General features: G+C 38.4%; 1 protein-coding gene across 2 annotated transcripts in view; it reads left to right on the top strand.

Annotated features, from left to right (window-relative positions):
- The window catches only part of TBL1X (transducin beta like 1 X-linked), a 326,122-nt gene that overhangs the window by 201,007 nt on the left and 105,974 nt on the right, over nt 1-19,141 (top strand). For both annotated transcript variants that reach the window (XM_044287937.1, XM_044287938.1), the window contains exon 4: nt 9,314-9,421. In XM_044287937.1, coding sequence (XP_044143872.1) covers nt 9,364-9,421 — 58 coding nt within the window. In that variant the 5' untranslated portion in view covers nt 9,314-9,363. The remainder of the gene's footprint in view (nt 1-9,313; nt 9,422-19,141) is intronic.

A 19,141-nucleotide genomic window follows, 5' to 3' on the forward strand; every position in this document is an offset into this window, starting at 1 on the left:
TGAGAGTCTGGATTCTGGTTGAAGGTATTTTGGACCATTCCTCCTTACAAAACATCTTTAGTTCATTCAGGTTTGATGGCTTCCAAGCATGGACAGCTCTCCTTAAGTCACACCACAGATTTTTTATTATATTCAGGTCTAGGGACTGAGATGGCCATTCCAGAACGTTGTACTTGTTCCTCTGCATAAATGCCTTAGTGGATTTTGAGCAGTGTTTAGGGTCGTTGTCTTGTTGAAAGATTCAGCCCCGGTGCAGCTTCAGCTTTGTCACTGATTCCTGGACATTGGTCTCCAGAATCTGCTGATACTGAGTGGAATCCATGCGTTCCTCAACTTTGACAAGATTCCCAGTCCCTGCACTGGCCACACAGCCCCACAGCATGATGGAACCACCACCATATTTTACTGTAGGTAGCAGGTGTTTTTCTTGGAATGCTGTGTTCTTTTTCCTCCATGCATAACGCCCCTTGTTATGGCCAAATAACTCAATTTTAGTTTCATCAATCCACAGCACCTTATTCCAAAATGAAGCTGGCTTGTCCAAATGTGCTTTAGCCCACCTCAAGCGGCACTTTTTGTGCTGTGGGTGGAGAAAAGGCTTCCTCTGCATCACTGTTGCATACAGCATCTCCTTGTGTAAAGTCCGCCGAATGGTTGAACGATGCACCGTGACTCCATCTGCAGCAAGATGATGTTGTAGGTCTTTGGTGCTGGTCTGTGGGTTGACTCTGACTGTTCTCACCATTCATCGCTTCTGTCTATTCAAGATTTTTCTTGGTCTGCCACCTCGAGCCTTAACTTGAACTGAACCTGTGGTCTTCCATTTCCTCAATATGTTCCTAACTGTGGAAACAGACAGCTGAAATCTCTGAGACAGCTTTCTGTATCCTTCCCCTAAACCATGATGGTGAACAATCTTTGTCTTCAGGTCATTTGAGAGTTGTTTTGAGACCCCCATGTTGCTACTCTTCAGAGAAAATTAAAGAGTAGGGAAACTTACAATTGACCCCCTTAAATACTCTTTCTCATAATTGGATTCACCTGTGTATGTAGGTCAGGGATCACTGAGCTTACCAAGCCAATTTGAGTTCCAATAATTAGTTCTAAAGGTTTTGGAATCAATAAAATGACAACAGTGCCCAAATTTATGCACCTGCCTAAGTTTGTTTAAACAATTATAGCACACTTTCTGTAAATCCAATAAACTTAATTTCACTTCTTAAATATCACTGTGTGTGTCTCCTATATGATATATTTAACTGACATTTTTTATCGTAACAACCAACGATTTATACAGGAAAATCATGACGATTAACAAGGTTGCCCAAACTTTCGCATCCCACTGTATTAGGCTAGCCATAGTCAATTAGTCATAGGCTTATACTATCAAAAGAAAAATCGCAATACGCGATTAATTAAATCGCATATTATTCACGATAAATGGAATAATTACGAATATTCAACTTCGACAAATATAAACGAATATTCAATCGAATATTCGCGAAATATCACGAAATCGAATATGGCACCTCCCGCTCATCACTAATTATAGGAAATAAGATAAAAAATATTGAGATGTTTGTGTGATATACTGTATAATCTTCAGATGTAGTCACCTCTTTCATATCTACATATATTCCAATGTATTTACCTGTATATTATTTATACTTTATATTAAAGGGAACTTAAATCAGGGACAGCAAGAAATCTCAACAGGCACCCTGGTCATAGACAACTATGTATTCTCTGAAATGCTTCTCCTATCAAATAGGGAAAGGAATATAAATCAAGCTAAGCTGGGCAGGGGAAAGCCTCCACCGTGACTCAGTTCCCTATCTTTGACAAATTTTTTAATTATGTTTTCTCTGAAATGATGCAGTGATTCTGGGGAATCTGTCAGTATTTCATGCTGTCCATGGTTCGAGCACTGTGAAGATCTTGACAGGTTCCTTTTAAAATGTTGTCAGCATAACTATTGATAACAGTTTTGTTCCTAATGCCATGACTCCTGCCAACAAAAAATATTAGTAATATTTCTTGGCACTATATATAAGTGCTAAATAGAAAATTGAATGGTCGAAAATCTACTTAGTAGCCATTTTCTCTATTTTTCTCAATAGTATGGGGTACATTGGACTCACCTCATTTTTTTGGCCTTCCTCTGGATCAAGACATCAGAAATGTAGGTTGAGCTAGTTGGACCAGTGTCTTTTTTCAACCCTTTGGACTATGTAACAGGCTCCATTGTGCTTTTAAGTAGTATATATACATGTGCTGAATTACATGAATCTATTTTTTTATACACACGAGATCCAAATATAGTTAAATATATGAAACAGTAATACAAGAAGGAGAATAGCAATAAAAAAATCAAACAAGGTTTCCTTAGATGTAATAACATATTTCTAGTCTACTACTAGAAACAAATGCTCACTAATGGGTTAAGCCTTCATTCATAGTTAATCGATTAACTTAACAAGCAGAAAGGCTCCAGGAAGTCATTACTTAACATCTAATAACATTTTAATGTTTGAAAAGAATAGTAACCTTCTGGGAAGTATTTTCATTAGCTATGAAATGGGATTGGTAAGACGTCTAGGACTGTGCACATGTGAATCTTTTATGTTTTACTTGCATCAGAAAGCTGGGATTACTTGCTGGTTAATATATATGCTTTCCCAGAGACCAAGCATGGACAATTTAGCAGGAATTACAATTTCTTATCTTCTAAAGTAGATAGATAGATACCATTGAATTGAAAAGATTTATTTCACTTTCTTTCAAGCATTAGAATAAAAAGCTTTTAGATCCCATCTGCCTGAGTAGGTAAATGTTTTTGGCTGGAATATCCATTTAAAAAAATGGAGTGCTACCTACTAATATAAATAAACATTAATAGATCCTGGTGGTCCTCCAAAGAGATGTGCCTAATTCAGCTGTCAACAGAGGGAAGTCATAGTCTGTAAACTCTGTTACCCCAGTACACAGTCAACCCCTTTGTAATTATATGCTCACCTGCAATGATGGTAGAAAGGCCACAGTAACCTTGGTGCTTGCTAGACTGGTTAGTGGATTCTAAAGTCCCCAGTCTTCACTCTTTAAACCCTATTTAAGGATCTTGACTTCACTGCCAGAGGTCCTTAGGTCACCAATTGGCATAGCAGGTGAAAGTAGGTAATGAATAAGAGTAAATCTAACCAAAGTCAAAGTTCAATACCAGAAACATAAATCAGTCAAGAGATAATATCATACCAGGGCCAGAAACATAGTCAGTAAAAAGTCAACGGTGAAAGTCAGCAATAGCATAACAAGTCAATTTCAGCAGGATAGAGGGGGCTTCGACAATGTAAGGTTGAAATAGCAAGTAATTAGCTGAAGGGAAAGTCAGAGGAATTATGAGGAACAAGCGGGGTAAAAAAGAAAACTGATAGTCACAAAAACAGCAATCCTAATAACAACCAAGTTAGAAAAAATAAAACCTGGCCTTGAGCTGCCACAAATTGATTATTTACATAGATTACCTAGCTGAGTCTCCTGAATCTCCTGACTGGTCAGACAGCAAGGTATACAGATTAAACGGACTCTGCCTGGCCAAATGATTGGGTGAATGACCCTACATTTTGCATATGCACTGGCCAGCATCTCCATTAGCCAAGCTGAGGACTGTATTGTTGTGGCGACTGGTAGGGGAAGACAGCAGTGGAGCTCAGATAGGTTGAGATATTAGACCAAGTTCTCACTTCAGTTATTTGTTCAGTTATTTCCATCAGTGTTTGTGAGCCAAACCCAGTACTAAAGCCTACACGGAAATAAGGTATAATGGAAAGATCTGTACCTGTTCTGTGCTTTTGACTCGCAATTGATTTTGGCTGATAATAAAATATGAAAATAACTGACCAAATAACTGAAGTGAGAACTTGGCCTTAGTTTGTCATATTACCATATTATTAATAATAATAATGAAACAAATCAAACACCTTTTTCTTTACTTTTTCTCTTCAAAGAAGTGAATTGAACTTTCTCTTTTTATTTAGTTCCATCAAACAATGTAAAGAAAAGATTTTTACTCTACTGCAGTTCTTTTTTGGAAGAGCCAACCTTTGAAACAGAATAACAAGGGGAGATGTGCCAAATAAATATCTAGATGTACAAAAGTTCAAATGGCACATGTTTGAGTGCACTCATAGAAAGAAAATATCTTGTTTCAGACTTTGATATATTTATAGAAAGAACGTTTGTCAAAAAGTCATACGAGAAGGACATGCCAAAATTTCTCAACAAAAAGAGAGCTATTATATCACAAGAATTTTGTCTCTTGATCAGGTTTTATATGAACAGAAGTTGCTTTCTTCTTTACTTCTGAAGTTTTTAGAGAAAAAGAAGACAACACCAACAATCTCACTTTTATTGCACCTAGACCAAACAACATGACAAGAAAGATTATTTGGAATTTTAAATATATATTTGTACAGTATATTTGGTGGTTTCAAAAAGACTGTAAGTCTATCAAGTTCAACCTTTTTATATTTACAAACCCAAAATTAAAGATGAGCAAAGTTTTGAAAAATTTGATTCGACAGTTTCACCGAAGTTCGATTAGCTCTGAATAAATTTTTCGCAAATCATAAAAATTAGGTATACCCAGGCCACTCTGCCTTAGGGCACAGCCACACAGAGCAGCTGTGGTGTGGGGAGGTTGTGGCCATGCTGCAGTGTAGAACCGCGCAGCCAATTAGCCTGCAGCAACCTTTTATTTAATAATGAGGACTGCATTATATAGTCGGTCTTCATTGTTAAGGGCTGCGCTGCACCTTTAATGCACCTTTAAATAGGGGCTGTTGTTGGTATTGGGTGTGGCTGGTTAGGAGAGGGCACAATATGCTAGCATACCCACTTTTCCCAACCCCAGCGCTCTCCTGCCCTACAGATGGGAGCCCTTCTTCTGCCATCTGATTTTCCTTCTTTTCCACATCATCTAATATCAATGAGAATATGTCACCAGTAATATCCAGCTCCCCCTCTCTCTGCATTTTTCTGACTTTTTTAGGAAGTAAAGTCAGCAAAAGATGAGGATGGTCATCATTACGACCTGCCCCCCCTAAGGGATACAATCTGGATGCTACTGTTGGCAGGTTGGTCACTGGAAGAATAAAGGCTTCCATCTTATTGGTATTGAATTCTTCTATTAATCATTTTCAGCAACACTGTCCCTAGCACATGAGTGCTTGCCACATCTCTTCCTATGCTCAGATCACAGTGAAATGGCGGAGACTGAGCGGGATGAGGGTTTTACAGGGCTGTGACATCACAGAGAATGGATATCTGTGGATTGGCTAGGTGCATGGCATTATGGGTGATTTTTTGTTCCCGAGCTTGTCTTCTCTACACTTAGTTTTGCTTTGTAACACGTGCAGCTACTATTTTAGGAAAACCTGATTTGTTACCACGAAGCATGAGGAAATTAGAATTTGTGGCAAAACTTTTTTTGCTAAACTTCGGACCAAATTCCACTTTGAATGCTTCAGTTTGCTCAACAATACCACAAATGATCCAGAGGAAGGTAAAAAAATACACTTTGTGGCACAGACTGAATTCATCATAAAGTGGAAAAAGAATCCTTCCTGATTCCCTTGAGTACTTGTACAGATCCCTTGAATAACATCATACATTGCTACCAGTAATTCTGTATATTGTGTTTAACAAAGAATCAGAGATGAGAATATGTTTTGAGCTTTTCAAAAACTTAGGATTCTACAAAATTTGTGAATGATAAAAATCAGTCCTCCTTCCAAAAAGAAGAAAAATGAAATGTCTCTGAAAAATAATCCTCTGGAAAAGACGTGTTCAAACCACTCTTGCATCCAAAATAAAAATAAAACTTAAGCCTGTATTAGACAGGTCGATTGAGCAAGTGATTATCGGGTGGGAAGCTTTCCCTCCCGGTAATCGCCTGCTAGCTAGCAGAGGAGACCACTGATATTACATGCAGCCTCAAGAGAAGCAATCACTATGCTATCGCTCGTTCCCATGCTGTTTTGTGGTTTGACGGTGGCAGATTGTAATTAGACAGCATGATCTTCCACCGGCACAAAATGATTTTTAAGCATGCTTAAAAATCACAATTGCTCGATGAACAAGCATTTGCTTGTTCATCGGGCAATCGGCGGCAGTATAACACTACAATATGATCGCTAACGTGCATTTATACAAACGCTCGTTAGCATTTATCTCTCGAAAAATCGTCAGGTGTAATACAGCTTTAAGTGTCTCATATCAGCAAACAGCTCTTTTTTTACTAGCGCTGAGACCTTGGTTAGGGTCTGGGAGGAGGCGGTTACTTTTTTTTATATAGAGAGCCTGAGGAGTATTGTAGGCCAGGGTCCTCTAGTTTTCTTGGAAAAATTTATACAAACTAGCACATCTTATATGGACTGGCACCAGAGAGCCTTAGCTTTCCTTTCATTTTGGAAGGAAAGCTAATTTACATATTTTGGGGTTTCTGGGAAATATATTCAAGTTCAAGTTCATTCCAAAAGGAAAAGAAAGCTGAGCCTCTCTGATGCCAGAAGATATAAGATGTGCTAATTTGCACATATTTTTTTCCAGAAACGTAGGGTAGCATGTTTCATTTGCATATTAGCATTATGTGGGCAAATTTAGGGAGTCATTTATGAAATCTGCTACACCAGTTTAAGGCATAAAAAAAAGTTACAATTGAAGTATAAATATATTTTTGCGACATTTGGTGAAAAGTAAGCCTGGATTTCAGATTAGAACACCTTTAAGAGAGTATTCACAACCCGATAATTAGTAGTTTTTGTTGGCTTTTATTTCTATTTAAAAAACTAAATGTAAGATTTGTGAATAATTCATGGACCAAATATTTGCATTCTATTAAGGGTCCATTCACACGTCCGGATCCGCAAGACACCCGGCCGGCACTCGCTATAGAAATGCCTATTCTTGTCCGCAGCTGCGGACAAGAATAGGACATGTTCTATCTTTTGCAGAGCTGCGGACCGGAAGTTCGGGGCCGAAACCCGGAAGTTCAGGGCCGCGCTCCACAAATGCGAAAGCGGAGAGCACATAGTGTGCTCTCCGCTTCACGTCCGGGCCCATAGAGAATGAATGGGTCCGCACCCGTTCCGCAAAATTGCGGAACGGGTGCGGACCCTTTTGCGGACGTGTGAATGGATCCTAAACAAAGGGAATCATTGATTCAGAGCCTCTAACTAGAGCGGCTAAAATCAGCACCTCCCAGCACACCCATGACACACACAGATAGTTCATTGACGGTGTTATACTTATTTTTGCCTGTGGAGGTGCTGTAGGTAAACTAAATCCTCCTACTAAAAAAAGGGATTGTCAAAATCTGATAACCCCTTTTATTATTATACCAACTAGTATGAAAAAACTATGGTTAACATATAGTGAGAAAATGGTTTCTCCTGAGTGGTGAGTGGTCTGCTTTAAAAGACAAGGTTGTAATACAGGTCTGTTGAGATATCAGCGGATACATTTTTCTTCGAGTTGTTTTGTCCTATTTATCAGCGGTAAACATATCTGGTTGCTGTGACAGCTGTAATATACTTCTCCATGGAGACTGTAGACATTAGCTCACTGTTAATCTATTGATGTTTTTGTCTATTATAGCCTTTTTGAAAAGTCTTATTTATTGCTGGGCTCCATAATGAGTAGAACTCCTGTTTAATATCATAAATACCACTTTCCTTTTTTTTCTACCTGTTATTAACTGATTAAAAGTTTTGCATTGTATTGTCAAATGTTCCATCAGAAATTAATTCTTTTTATGTGTTAATTTCATTCCCTCCTGGGAAATGAATGAAATGAAGTATTTAAATATAACAATGTGCTCACTCTTAGATGATAAAGCAGACAGCTGCAAGAACAGGAGAAGTGGAATAGATAGAATATTCCCTACCGTGTTATTTAGGAGTAATATTCGGTAACTGTCACAATTACATAGGAATGCTGCTAGGAGACTCAGGAATTTTAATATAATAGTCAGATTTCATTTCAGCCTTTTGATGATAAAGAAGGCCTGCAGGCTAGAGGCATTTTGCCAACAGTGGAGAACATTCTTGCTATAATGACCTCTACTGCCGTACGCATCTGTCTTGCATTGTGACATGTCTGTTCACATGCAACCACATTCAAAAGTCATATGGTCTGAACTACCTTCGACATGTACTGCACGTTACTTCCCTTTGTGGCATCCCTTGCAAGCAAATAGGGTGTACGGGATATCATCAGAAATATCAAGCACTATGTCATGTTGGTTGATATCAGATAATCAAGTAAAAAATCGACAACTCTGCAATCCACATGTTGGAAGGAAATCTGGGTGCTATCTCAAAACAAGTGCAAAGGAAATAGAGAGAAGTTATCCATAACAACCAACTTTCAACTTTCCAGCTCTTATGTTTCAAAGGTCCTATGGACTGGTGGGTAACACTTCCACTTTTGCTATGCACCATTTCCAAGAAATGTCCCCAATAACTGAACTCTTGCACTCTTGCACTAGGGCCCATGAGCCTTTAGTTATGCCCCCTGGTTGGCATTATTTCCTGAGGTATACCTCTGACAGAAGTCTCTGGGGTGTACCACTGTATAGGCAGTGGCATACCTCACCCATAGACTCTCATTATTTAAAAAATATGCTCATATTTATAAAAGATTCATATATTTTCGATTCTTGAATAAATTCTACCCAAATCGAAAGTGCTCAGCTTAACCTGAAAAGTTGTATTACAATCTGAGGTCTCATAGGACTGTATCCAACCCCTTTTAATCTCTTTAAGGCCAAGACAGCATTAGTAATGACACGTAACAGTGACATAGATGTCCATGGGTAAAAACTTTGTGACCGTTGGTAACAAGCAACCTGTTTTAACACTCTGTACAGTTCACAAATTATCCCTTTTTGGTAGCAGATGCCTTCTTCTCTGTCACCTGACCTGTCAAATGGTGGTCATTTTCAAAGATTCATCCAAACAAAATTGCAAAAGATTCAGATTTGGCTGGAATCTGAATTTTTGTAAAATTCAAGATGAATTTGATTTGTTTAGAATCAATATGCTCATCTCTACTATTAACCAAAAATGTGTTTTGGCAAACTGATCCTTACATGAGTCCAACAGAAGAATGTCTAAATCCTACATTTCTATTCTGAATTGATACCAGGGGTGGTTCTTAGGTTATTATATGTTTGTATATGCATCAGAATGAGTGAAAACCCATCTTTGTTTGCATTGAATTATAGCATTTATTTTTTTTATTCTTGTTTTTTCAGAGCGGGAATTTCACTTCCTGTAGACCTCATCATTCTGAGGTGGGGCTAAGATGAGCATAACCAGTGACGAGGTGAATTTCTTGGTGTATCGCTATCTTCAAGAGTCAGGTAATAACTGCTGTTCCTTTATTACTCATCCCCAAATTCTGTATAAGGCAAGTTTTCAGGCCATAATGTGGACATATTTTAGCTGAATTTATATCTCCATAAGGTTCTGTGGTTTATTCAACGTCGATTCAATGTGGTTTGCAGCTACCTGAAATTCGTTTTTTGGTTATTTTTCCTCTTAAGTTCATAGACTTGTTTTTCAAAACTCTTTGTACATACTGTATGAATGTACAGAGATTTTTGAGAAGATTGTGGATATACATTTTTTTGCAAGTCACCATTAGTGATGAGCAGCATAGGCAATATTCGTTTTTGCGATATTTCACAAATTTGTGGCCTAATATTCACCATAAATTCACAAATTCTAGAATTCATGATCTCCAGTCATTATTTTCTTGATTGCAAAAATCGGCAATGTAATATGTGCGTATTGCGTGTGCAATACAGGTGTGGCTCGCTTTTGCTACATTTTTCAAGCTGCTAGAAGTTTCCTGAGGCTGGAGAAAATGCACAGTACAGTAATTCCTATCACACTACCTAACACCCTGCACTGGAACCTATCAGCTACACTATATCACTATCTAACCTGAACTGACTGTCTCCCACTAACTATCTGTATTATATATATAAGCTAGCTAACTAACTATCTAATGTAATGACACAGTAAAGCACAGAGCACAGCAATGACACTGCTCTCTCTCTCAGTTCTCTATAAAACTGCAGAAAATGGCTGCTGGGGAGGTTCTTATATAGTAAGGGGTAGGCAACTTTCCTATTGGTTGCTAGGGATGTTGCTAAGCTCAGACAAAGATATTGCAGCCTTCTCATTGGCCCACAAGCAAGAAGCAGTGAGGGTACAGATGAAAAAAAAAAATAGAATATTAGCGATTATCAAGATATAGCACTATATTCTACATCTTCGCAAATTCTCGAATTAGAAATTCACAATTAGAATATTCGCGATCAACACTAGATGTAAGTCAGCTATCCTATAAATCAATGTTCTACCATTTAAATAGGCCTTGAGACATGACTTGCATAATAAATAAGCCAGCACCTCATCTGCAGACAGTTGTTTCTGGGTGATTGCCCTTCATCAGTGCAGAGCAGAGAGTACTGGCTTAGCTGGGTTAGAGGCCAAAGTCAGGATTTGGGGGGTACTAGCTCTCCTTGGGGAAAGAGCGCCTTAATCGGCAAGAGGAGACTTAGGCTAGGGCTACACGGCGACATTTGTCACACGACAATAAGTTATGCGACACATAGGGCGCAACTACACTGCAACATGTGTCGCACCAATTTCGAGCAACAACTTTTATAATGATAGTCTATGGTGTTGCACTGCGACATGCGACATGCTGTGACTGCGACGCAACAGTCGCAAAAAAATCCATCTTGGATGGATTTTTTGCTACTGTCGTGTCGCAGTTGCAGCATGTCGCAGTGCGACACCATAGACTATCATTATAAAAATTGTTGCGCAACACATGTCGTCGTGTAGTCCTAGCCTTATAGGCCATACATGCTGATTGGCCATACAGGGTGATTTTCCAAAGTTTGATCAGCATATAATAAATATTTTAAATGAATGACCTCTTTTGGTTAAAGTGACCATAGAAATGAGATATTTATCAGTATCCTATTCATCTACATTTTCAGACGAAAATGACCTACAATATCTAACTTGACAGTCCACAGAAAACAGATTGCCATTGGATAAGGGAAACAATCACTTATATAATTTCTAAATAATTGTTTGCAACATTGATCTTATGTGTATGGGCAGCTTTAGATTAATTAGATTAACAGCTATTGTTACTGAATTAATCACTTCAGGATTGGCCATTTCTTTTTTTTTGTTTGTTTAAATTTTTTACTTCCCAGACCCATATGTTTTTTTATATTTTTCCACTCACATAAGCATGTGAGGGCTTGTTTTTTGCAGGACAAGATATACTTTCTAATGGTACCATTTACTTTTGCATACAATATAGTGGGAAGCTGGATTTTCTTTTTTAAATAGGGTGGAATTATAAAAAAAATTCCACCATAGTTTAATGGATTTTGTTTTTACAGCATTACCTATGTTGTAAAACTGGCCTGTTGCCTTCATTCTCTGGGTCAGTACGATTATAGCAATACCACATTTACCGGTATAGTTTTTTTTGCATTCTATACTGAACAACTGGGAAAAAAAACTATGGGAAAAAAATATTTTTTTTCCGAAGATCGCCAAACACATTTTTGGGTGTGTACAGAGCTTTGCATAGGCTTGCTTTTTGTGTGATGAGCTGTAGTTTTTATTGATATCATTTTGGAGTGTGTATGACTTTTTGATCACTTTTAAATTTTTGGGGGAGGTGAAGTGACAAACAAATGACAAATTACCGTTTTGTTTTTTGTTTATTTACATTGTGCCATTTGCTGTATGGGATAAACATTTTTATATTTTAAAAGAACAGGCATTTTCACATGTGGAGAAGCCTATGATGTTCATTTTTGTAATTGTTTATTTTTATTTTTATTTTGCGGAAAGGGGGATGATTTGAACATATATATATATATATAGAGAGAGAGAGAGAGAGAGAGAGAGAGCAAAACAAGGCCAGCACAGCAGAGAAGCAGCAAAAAATTGATGTAGTAGGGTGCCAGCGGCTGTGGGGGTGATCCACCCGCTTTACTTGCAAAAATTTATAAACTCCACAGCACATCCAGAAGTAGAAAAAGTAACAAAAATGTTTATTCCCCAGACATACAGCAACGTTTCAATCCTCTCAGTGGGATCTTTCTCAAGCAAATGGTGAGAAAGAGCCCACTGAGAGGATTTACACATTGCTGTATGTCTGGGGAATAAACATTTTTGTTACTTTTTCTACTTCTGGATGTGCTGTGGAGTTTCTCAATTTATAAATATATATATATATATATATATATATATATATATATATATATATATATATGAATATATATATATATATATATATATACATATATATATATATATATATATATATTTATAAATTGAGAAACTCCACAGCACATCCAGAAGTAGAAAAAGTAACAAAAATGTTTATTCCCCAGACATACAGCAATGTGTAAATCCTCTCAGTGGGCTCTTTCTCACCATTTGCTTGAGAAAGATCCCACTGAGAGGATTGAAACGTTGCTGTATGTCTGGTGAATAAACATTTTTGTTACTTTTTCTACTTCTGGATGTGCTGTGGAGTTTATAAATTTTTGCAAGTAAAGCGGGTGGATCACCCCCACAGCCGCTGGCACCCTACTACATCAAGTTTTTCGTCTAGTATATATATATATATATATAATTTTAAACTTTTTAATAGTCCCCCTACGGAACTTGAACAAGTGATTATTGAATTGCTTCTCTCAGCATTAGCATTGGAGTCTATGAGCATTTCACTATGTTCCTATGGAGCACTGCCACAGACAAGGTCTCCATAGGAACCTACTTGCGGCAGCCTCAGATCGTTCAGGAGAACTGAGGCTGCAGCACACACTATCCAGCTCCCCAAATCCCCACTAGGGGGAGCCATTGCACGCCTGAGAGCACCATTTTTGAGCTCACCGATGCTGTGGTCACATTTGACTTAAGCACTTAAGTGTCTAAATGTGCGCGATCAACATTATTGTTGATCGCAAACATCAGCCTCGGGTTTCTGTTTAAAAGTGAGTGTGCCCCATATTTAAATACCCCACTCCCAACCAAAATTTTCTGGGCGGACTAAAAGGAGTAAGCTGGATCTTCAGATGAAAGTCTCATGTCTTTTCTCAGCTTTACTGAAGAAAGGTCCTTTGACAATAATCTGATAACAGGGTATTCCCCACCTGGATGCCTAGTAGATAAAGGCCTTCAGCAGATCTCCTTCAAAATCCCATACTATGTCTGGGTTTTCATTTCGGAATAAAAATTTGCTTTTCAATTGTTATTCATTTTTGTAACATAGAAACATAGAGACATAGAATGTGTCGGCAGATAAGAACCATTTGGCCCATCTAGTCTGCCCAATATACTGAATACTATGGATAGCCCCTGGCCCTATCTTATATGAAGGATGGCCTTATGCCTATCCCATGCATGCTTAAACTCCTTCACTGTATTTGCAGCTACCACTTCTGCAGGAAGGCTATTCCATGCATCCACTACTCTCTCAGTAAAGTAATACTTCCTGATATTACTTTTAAACCTTTGCCCTGCAAATTTAAAACTATGTCCTCTTGTAGCATTTTTTCTACTTTTAAATATTCTCTCCTCTTCCACCTTGTTGATTCCCTTTATGTATTTAAAAGTTTCTATCATATCCCCTCTGTCTCTTCTTTCTTCCAAGCTATACATGTTAAGGTCCTTTAATCTTTCCTGGTAAGTTTTATCCTGCAATCCATGTACCAGTTTAGTAGCTCTTCTCTGAAATAGAAACATTCTATGAAATAGAACATATGAGGTTAGATATCAGTCTATTTGTCTAAAGCTAAACTCTTATCAAACTGATAATAATATGGCTTAAGGTCCTTTTACACAGGATGACAGAGCAGCAGACTGTCGGGAAGGAAGCGGACAATCATATGATGACAGAGCAGCACATTGTCGAGAATGAAGAGTTCCTTCCCAAAAATCTACTGCTCACTGGTGAAGGAGACCTCTGTATTTATATGCAGCAATCTCCTTCAGAGTATAGGGAGGAGTGATCGCTAATGCCATCATTCTTACCCATACTGTCTTGTTGTTTGCCGAAAGCAGATCGTTGTTACACAGCACGACCTGCTGCCAGCAAACAGCGATTTTTGTGGGCGCTCAAATGGTCAGATTACTCAATGAACAAGCGCTTTATTCATTCATCAGGTAATCGGCGGTACAGTTACACTGCCAGACAATCACTCACGATTATCTTTAAGATTATCAGCCCATGTAAAGGGCCCTTATGGCATTTCTAATATCCAGCAGGTTGTACCTGCAAGGAACCAGCCTACCAGATCTCTTTGTATGCGGCATTGCCAGAAGCTACAGGGATGCCATCTGGCCCCATTAACTATTATGGGGATTGGCGGAGATCTGTCAGCAACCCAGCAAATATGCCAAGAATTAACTGGATAAATACCGCTGACCCTAAGGTATCCATAGCCTTTAAGTCCTCTTTAAGGCCCTTTAACGTACAAAATCTTGGTGTCAGTGAAGTAAACCTTGGCATATATAGAATACGTTTAGTGCGGCAATGAAAAATTGAATAATTCTCCTAGAAGTTAGTGGTATGCAGGCCTCGGCAAATGTATCATTCTTTCTGCCTAATGTCACTTAAAGACCTTTGCTATTTTTCTGATAACGGTAGAGAAGAGCAGGATTGTGAACAATAAAGCTTTCCTGGAACATTACAAATAGGACTCAGCTGTGAAACAGCAGGGCGGCTGAGAAATGAGAAGAATTCAAATATTGTTGTTCCGCTGATACTTGGTTTGAACTCAGCACCCAAAGCAAAAAATACGTTGTTATTGTACAAAATGTATTCAATTCGCAGCACACCAATGAGATCTGCCGCCGCAGTCAATACAATATTTCCTTGACCTTTCTTAACATTTCATAGGCTTGTTAACTCACTGGGTGCGGGCATAATTTTAATATAAGTGTGGAGAACAGTAAAGCTTATTATTCCACCTCTTGTTCTGTGTTCATGGGTGAAATAAAGGAGTCATATTTTATGTGAACCCCTGCACCACAGGACAAAGAAATGAGTTTTTCATTGCAGTTAAATACATAAACTTGAATAATAAAAATACTTGGGACTTGGCCTTTCCAGACTGTGTTTACAGATGGGCCATATGGCAATAAGTCACTTGGCGCGTTAGAGCAGAGATTGTAGCGCAAAGGAGCCGCATTATTCTACATTGCCTATTACTTACTAACGTTTCCTGGCTTCTGTGTTCAAATATAGTGATGAGTGGCAGGGACAATATTCGAATTTGCGATATTTGGCAAATATTTGGGCGAATATTCGTCATAAATTTGAGAATTCGCCATTTTCTTGATTGTGAAAATTGCCAATGTAATATGCGCATATTGCGCGTGCAATACAGGCGTTGGTCACTTTTGCTACATTTCTGAAGCTGCTAGAAGTTCCCCGAGACTGGAGAAAATGGTTGGCACAGAAGAACATTACAATAGCTTTATTTGCAGATAGAGTGCTCCAATATATTCGCGATTACGAAATTGTCACTAATGATGAGAATATTTTGGCGCAATACGTGCAACTTCACATTTTAGCAGGCCTGACTACATATTACTGATTGGTGCACTAAGTATTGTTGTGAACATCACAGCACTATGTCTGTAGCATGTATGTATGGACAGCAGAACCTATCACACTACCTAAGACACTGCACTGGAACCTCAGCTACACTATATCAGGATATAATCTACACTGACTATCTCCCACTAACTATCTGTATTATATATATGAGCTAACTAACTATCTAATGTAATTGGATAAGGAATAGGATCCTGATGAAAGCACAGAGCACAGAAATGTCACTGCTCTCTCTCAGAACTGCAAAAAACTGCAGAAAAATGGCTGCTGGGGAGGTTCTTATATAGTAAGGGGTAGGCAACTTTCCTATTGGTTGCTATGGATGTTGCTAAGCTCTGACAAAGACATTGCAGCCTTCTCATTGGCCCACAAGGAAGAAGCAGGGAGGGATCATAGGTTCAGATAAATAAAAAAATCTAGAATATTCGCTAATACGAATATATAGCACTATATTCTAAATCTTCGAGAACTCTCAAAGTGGCAGATATTGGCGATTAAAATTTGCAATTTCGAAAATTCACACCCAACACTATTCAAATATGTGTCACCACATTGTGCGTAGTAATAGCGGGTATCAGGTGACAAACCAACACCTTCTATGAGTTTGTATTTTAGAATACATCATAAAACATAATTGTATGAATTTATTAAATTGTGTATGAAAACTGGTGTAGAAAAAGTCAGAGATGTTGAAGTCCCATTTTGTGCAAGAATCTGCAACTTTTCCCACTTTTCCCCATTCTGGACACTTCTTTGAAAAGTGGAGGCAGTAGAGGCAGGTGTGGGCAGATCTGATACCTGGCGTACGTTACACAAGAAATCCATAGAATGGCATAGAATTGATTTTCTGATCCGCAGACCTCCCAACATACACCAAAATTATTAAGAGGCATACATTTCTTAAGGATGTTGTCTGGGATTTTGATGTTGATGGCTTATTCTCAAGACATGTCATCAATATCTGATCGGGGGAAAGAGGGTTGCTGGGAGTTGGCCTCCCACTGATCAGATATTGAAGAGGCGGTGGCACACCGGTGAGAGCTGCTGCTTCCCTATTGCTTGCCAAGCACAGCGCCATACTTTGTATAGCAGCTGTGCTTGGTAGTGCAGCTCAGACCTAGTCACTTGAGTGGGACAGAGTTGCGCCTAGGCAATGTGACCAGTGAGTATGACATCACTGGCCTAGGAAGAAGCCACAGCACTCATCTGAGCACCGCGTTCTCTTCAAACAGCTCATTGGCAGCTGGAAGTCAGATCCACACAATCGGATATTGATGATCGATACTGAGGATTGGCTAGCAATATCAAAACCCTAGACAACCTCTTTCACAATTTTGGCAGATCTTAATTGGCTCATTGGTTAGCACTAGTGTCTTGCAGTGCTGGGGTCCTAGGTTCAAATTAGACCATGGACAACATCTGCATGGCGTTTGTATGTTCTCCTTGTGTTTGCATGGGTTTCCCTACGGTACTCCAGTTTCCTCCCACACTCCAAACACATACTGATAGGGTACTTAGACTGTGATCCCTATTGGGGACAACTTGATGCTAAAGTCTGTAAAGTGCTGTGGAATAGAGTAGCTCTATATAAGTGCATAAAATAAATTTAAGTCTGGAATAAGAAATGCCGGTTTTACTAAATTCCCCCCGATAATCCACACGTCAAAGTACAGTATCTCAGAATATATATAGTCTTCAGTCTTCTGCTTGACCCTAGCAATGATAGCTTCATGCAGAACTTTAAGTTAGACTTCACAGAGGTTAAAAAATAACCTTCTCCGCATGCATGGCATGCTATTTTCAGCGAGGAGCGAATACCTTGGAACTGTATGTAGAATCATGTAGTTAAGTATCCATATCAAACGGAGATACTAGGTCATCTGCTCACCAACATGCCTGTAAGGTAAAAACAATAAATGGTAACCTTAAAAAATAAGCAGAGTTTAAAAAATAATATGATCTCTTACAATTAGTTCTACTGAAAAGCCTGATAATTGCCTACCTGAATCAAGGAGTACAGTATTCTCTTTCCTTCCCCAACAGGCTAAAGATTCATTTATTTCTGCACAGCAGAACATTTCCAAAAATTTCACAATACGTGTTTCTGTTATATACCATTATACTAAAACTGCTTGCTTCATTTGTTGAGAACACAGTGAACTAGATCTTGGCTTATAAATACCGGCTTAATGTCTCTTTATTGTATCTGCACATTTTAACAGGAGGCAAATTGCTCGGTGAGATAGATTAGTGGCGTGGTATATTACAATCTCCTTCCAACTCTTCTCTTCCATTATGAATGACAGTTCCAAAATCCAGATGTCAGAATGTGGAAGATAAATTCCTTGAAATAGCATCTGGCTTATTTGGCATTGTTATGCTGGCATCACTAGCATTACTATATGATAATCCCATATTGGTCCTGCAGATGGGTAGTGAAAGTTGCTATCATGTTAATTATACCCTCTTCCAGCTGGCTTTAAATGCTTAAAAATGTGTAACTGATATTGACAATTTTTAATGAATTACATTTGAGGCAGAATATTTAATTTGTACAGTAATGCAATCATTTTTTTTATTTTATTATGTAAATGCGATCCATTATAGCATACTCAACAGGGAAAGCTTTTACTTAAATGGGTTCTTTGGTTTTACAAGATGTATATGTGTTTGTATAACAAAAATTATGCAACTTTTTATTATACATTGCCTGGAGATTGGTACTGTCTTAAAGGGGTCGTCTCACTTCAGCAAGTGGATTTATCATGTAGAGAAAGGCAGTTACTAATGTATTGTGATTGTCTATATTGCCTCCTTTGCTGGCTTTATTCATTTTGTCATCACATTATACACTAATCGTTTTCAGGGGTTACAACTAGAGATGAGCGAAGCTTTGAAAAATTCCATTTGGCAGCTTCGCCGAAGTTTGACAAGAAATTTGATTCGTTACATATTCATTTGCCACAAATCGCTATGTTAAAACCCTATTAAGCCTATCACCCATCTAACGGCCGTTAAAAACGGTAATACGCTACTGCAATATGGACTATTGGGTTTAAAAAAAACGCACTCACCTAATCCCCTTGCTTGCGCAGAGGCAGTCTGCTCCTCTCTTGAGTGGAAAAGACCTGCTGAAGGACCTGTGCTGAATGTGATGATGTCATTACAGGCTCCCAGCGTGAACGTGGTGTAACGCTATGTCACGCGAGCATGTGGATGAGGTGAATATTTTTTTTCCTTTCTAAGACAACTGTAGCCGCAATTTTAGGAAAAATTATTTGTTATTGTTATAAATTGGACAAATAGGAAATTTGACTTTGTGGCGCATCAAATTTTTCCTAAACTTCGGATCGCATTCCTCTTCGGATGCTTCGATTCACTCAACACTAGTTATGACCACCCCGCAATC

The sequence above is a fragment of the Bufo gargarizans genome, chromosome 3, assembly GCF_014858855.1.
Source record: "Bufo gargarizans isolate SCDJY-AF-19 chromosome 3, ASM1485885v1, whole genome shotgun sequence".
NCBI classification, from domain to species: Eukaryota; Metazoa; Chordata; class Amphibia; order Anura; family Bufonidae; genus Bufo; species Bufo gargarizans.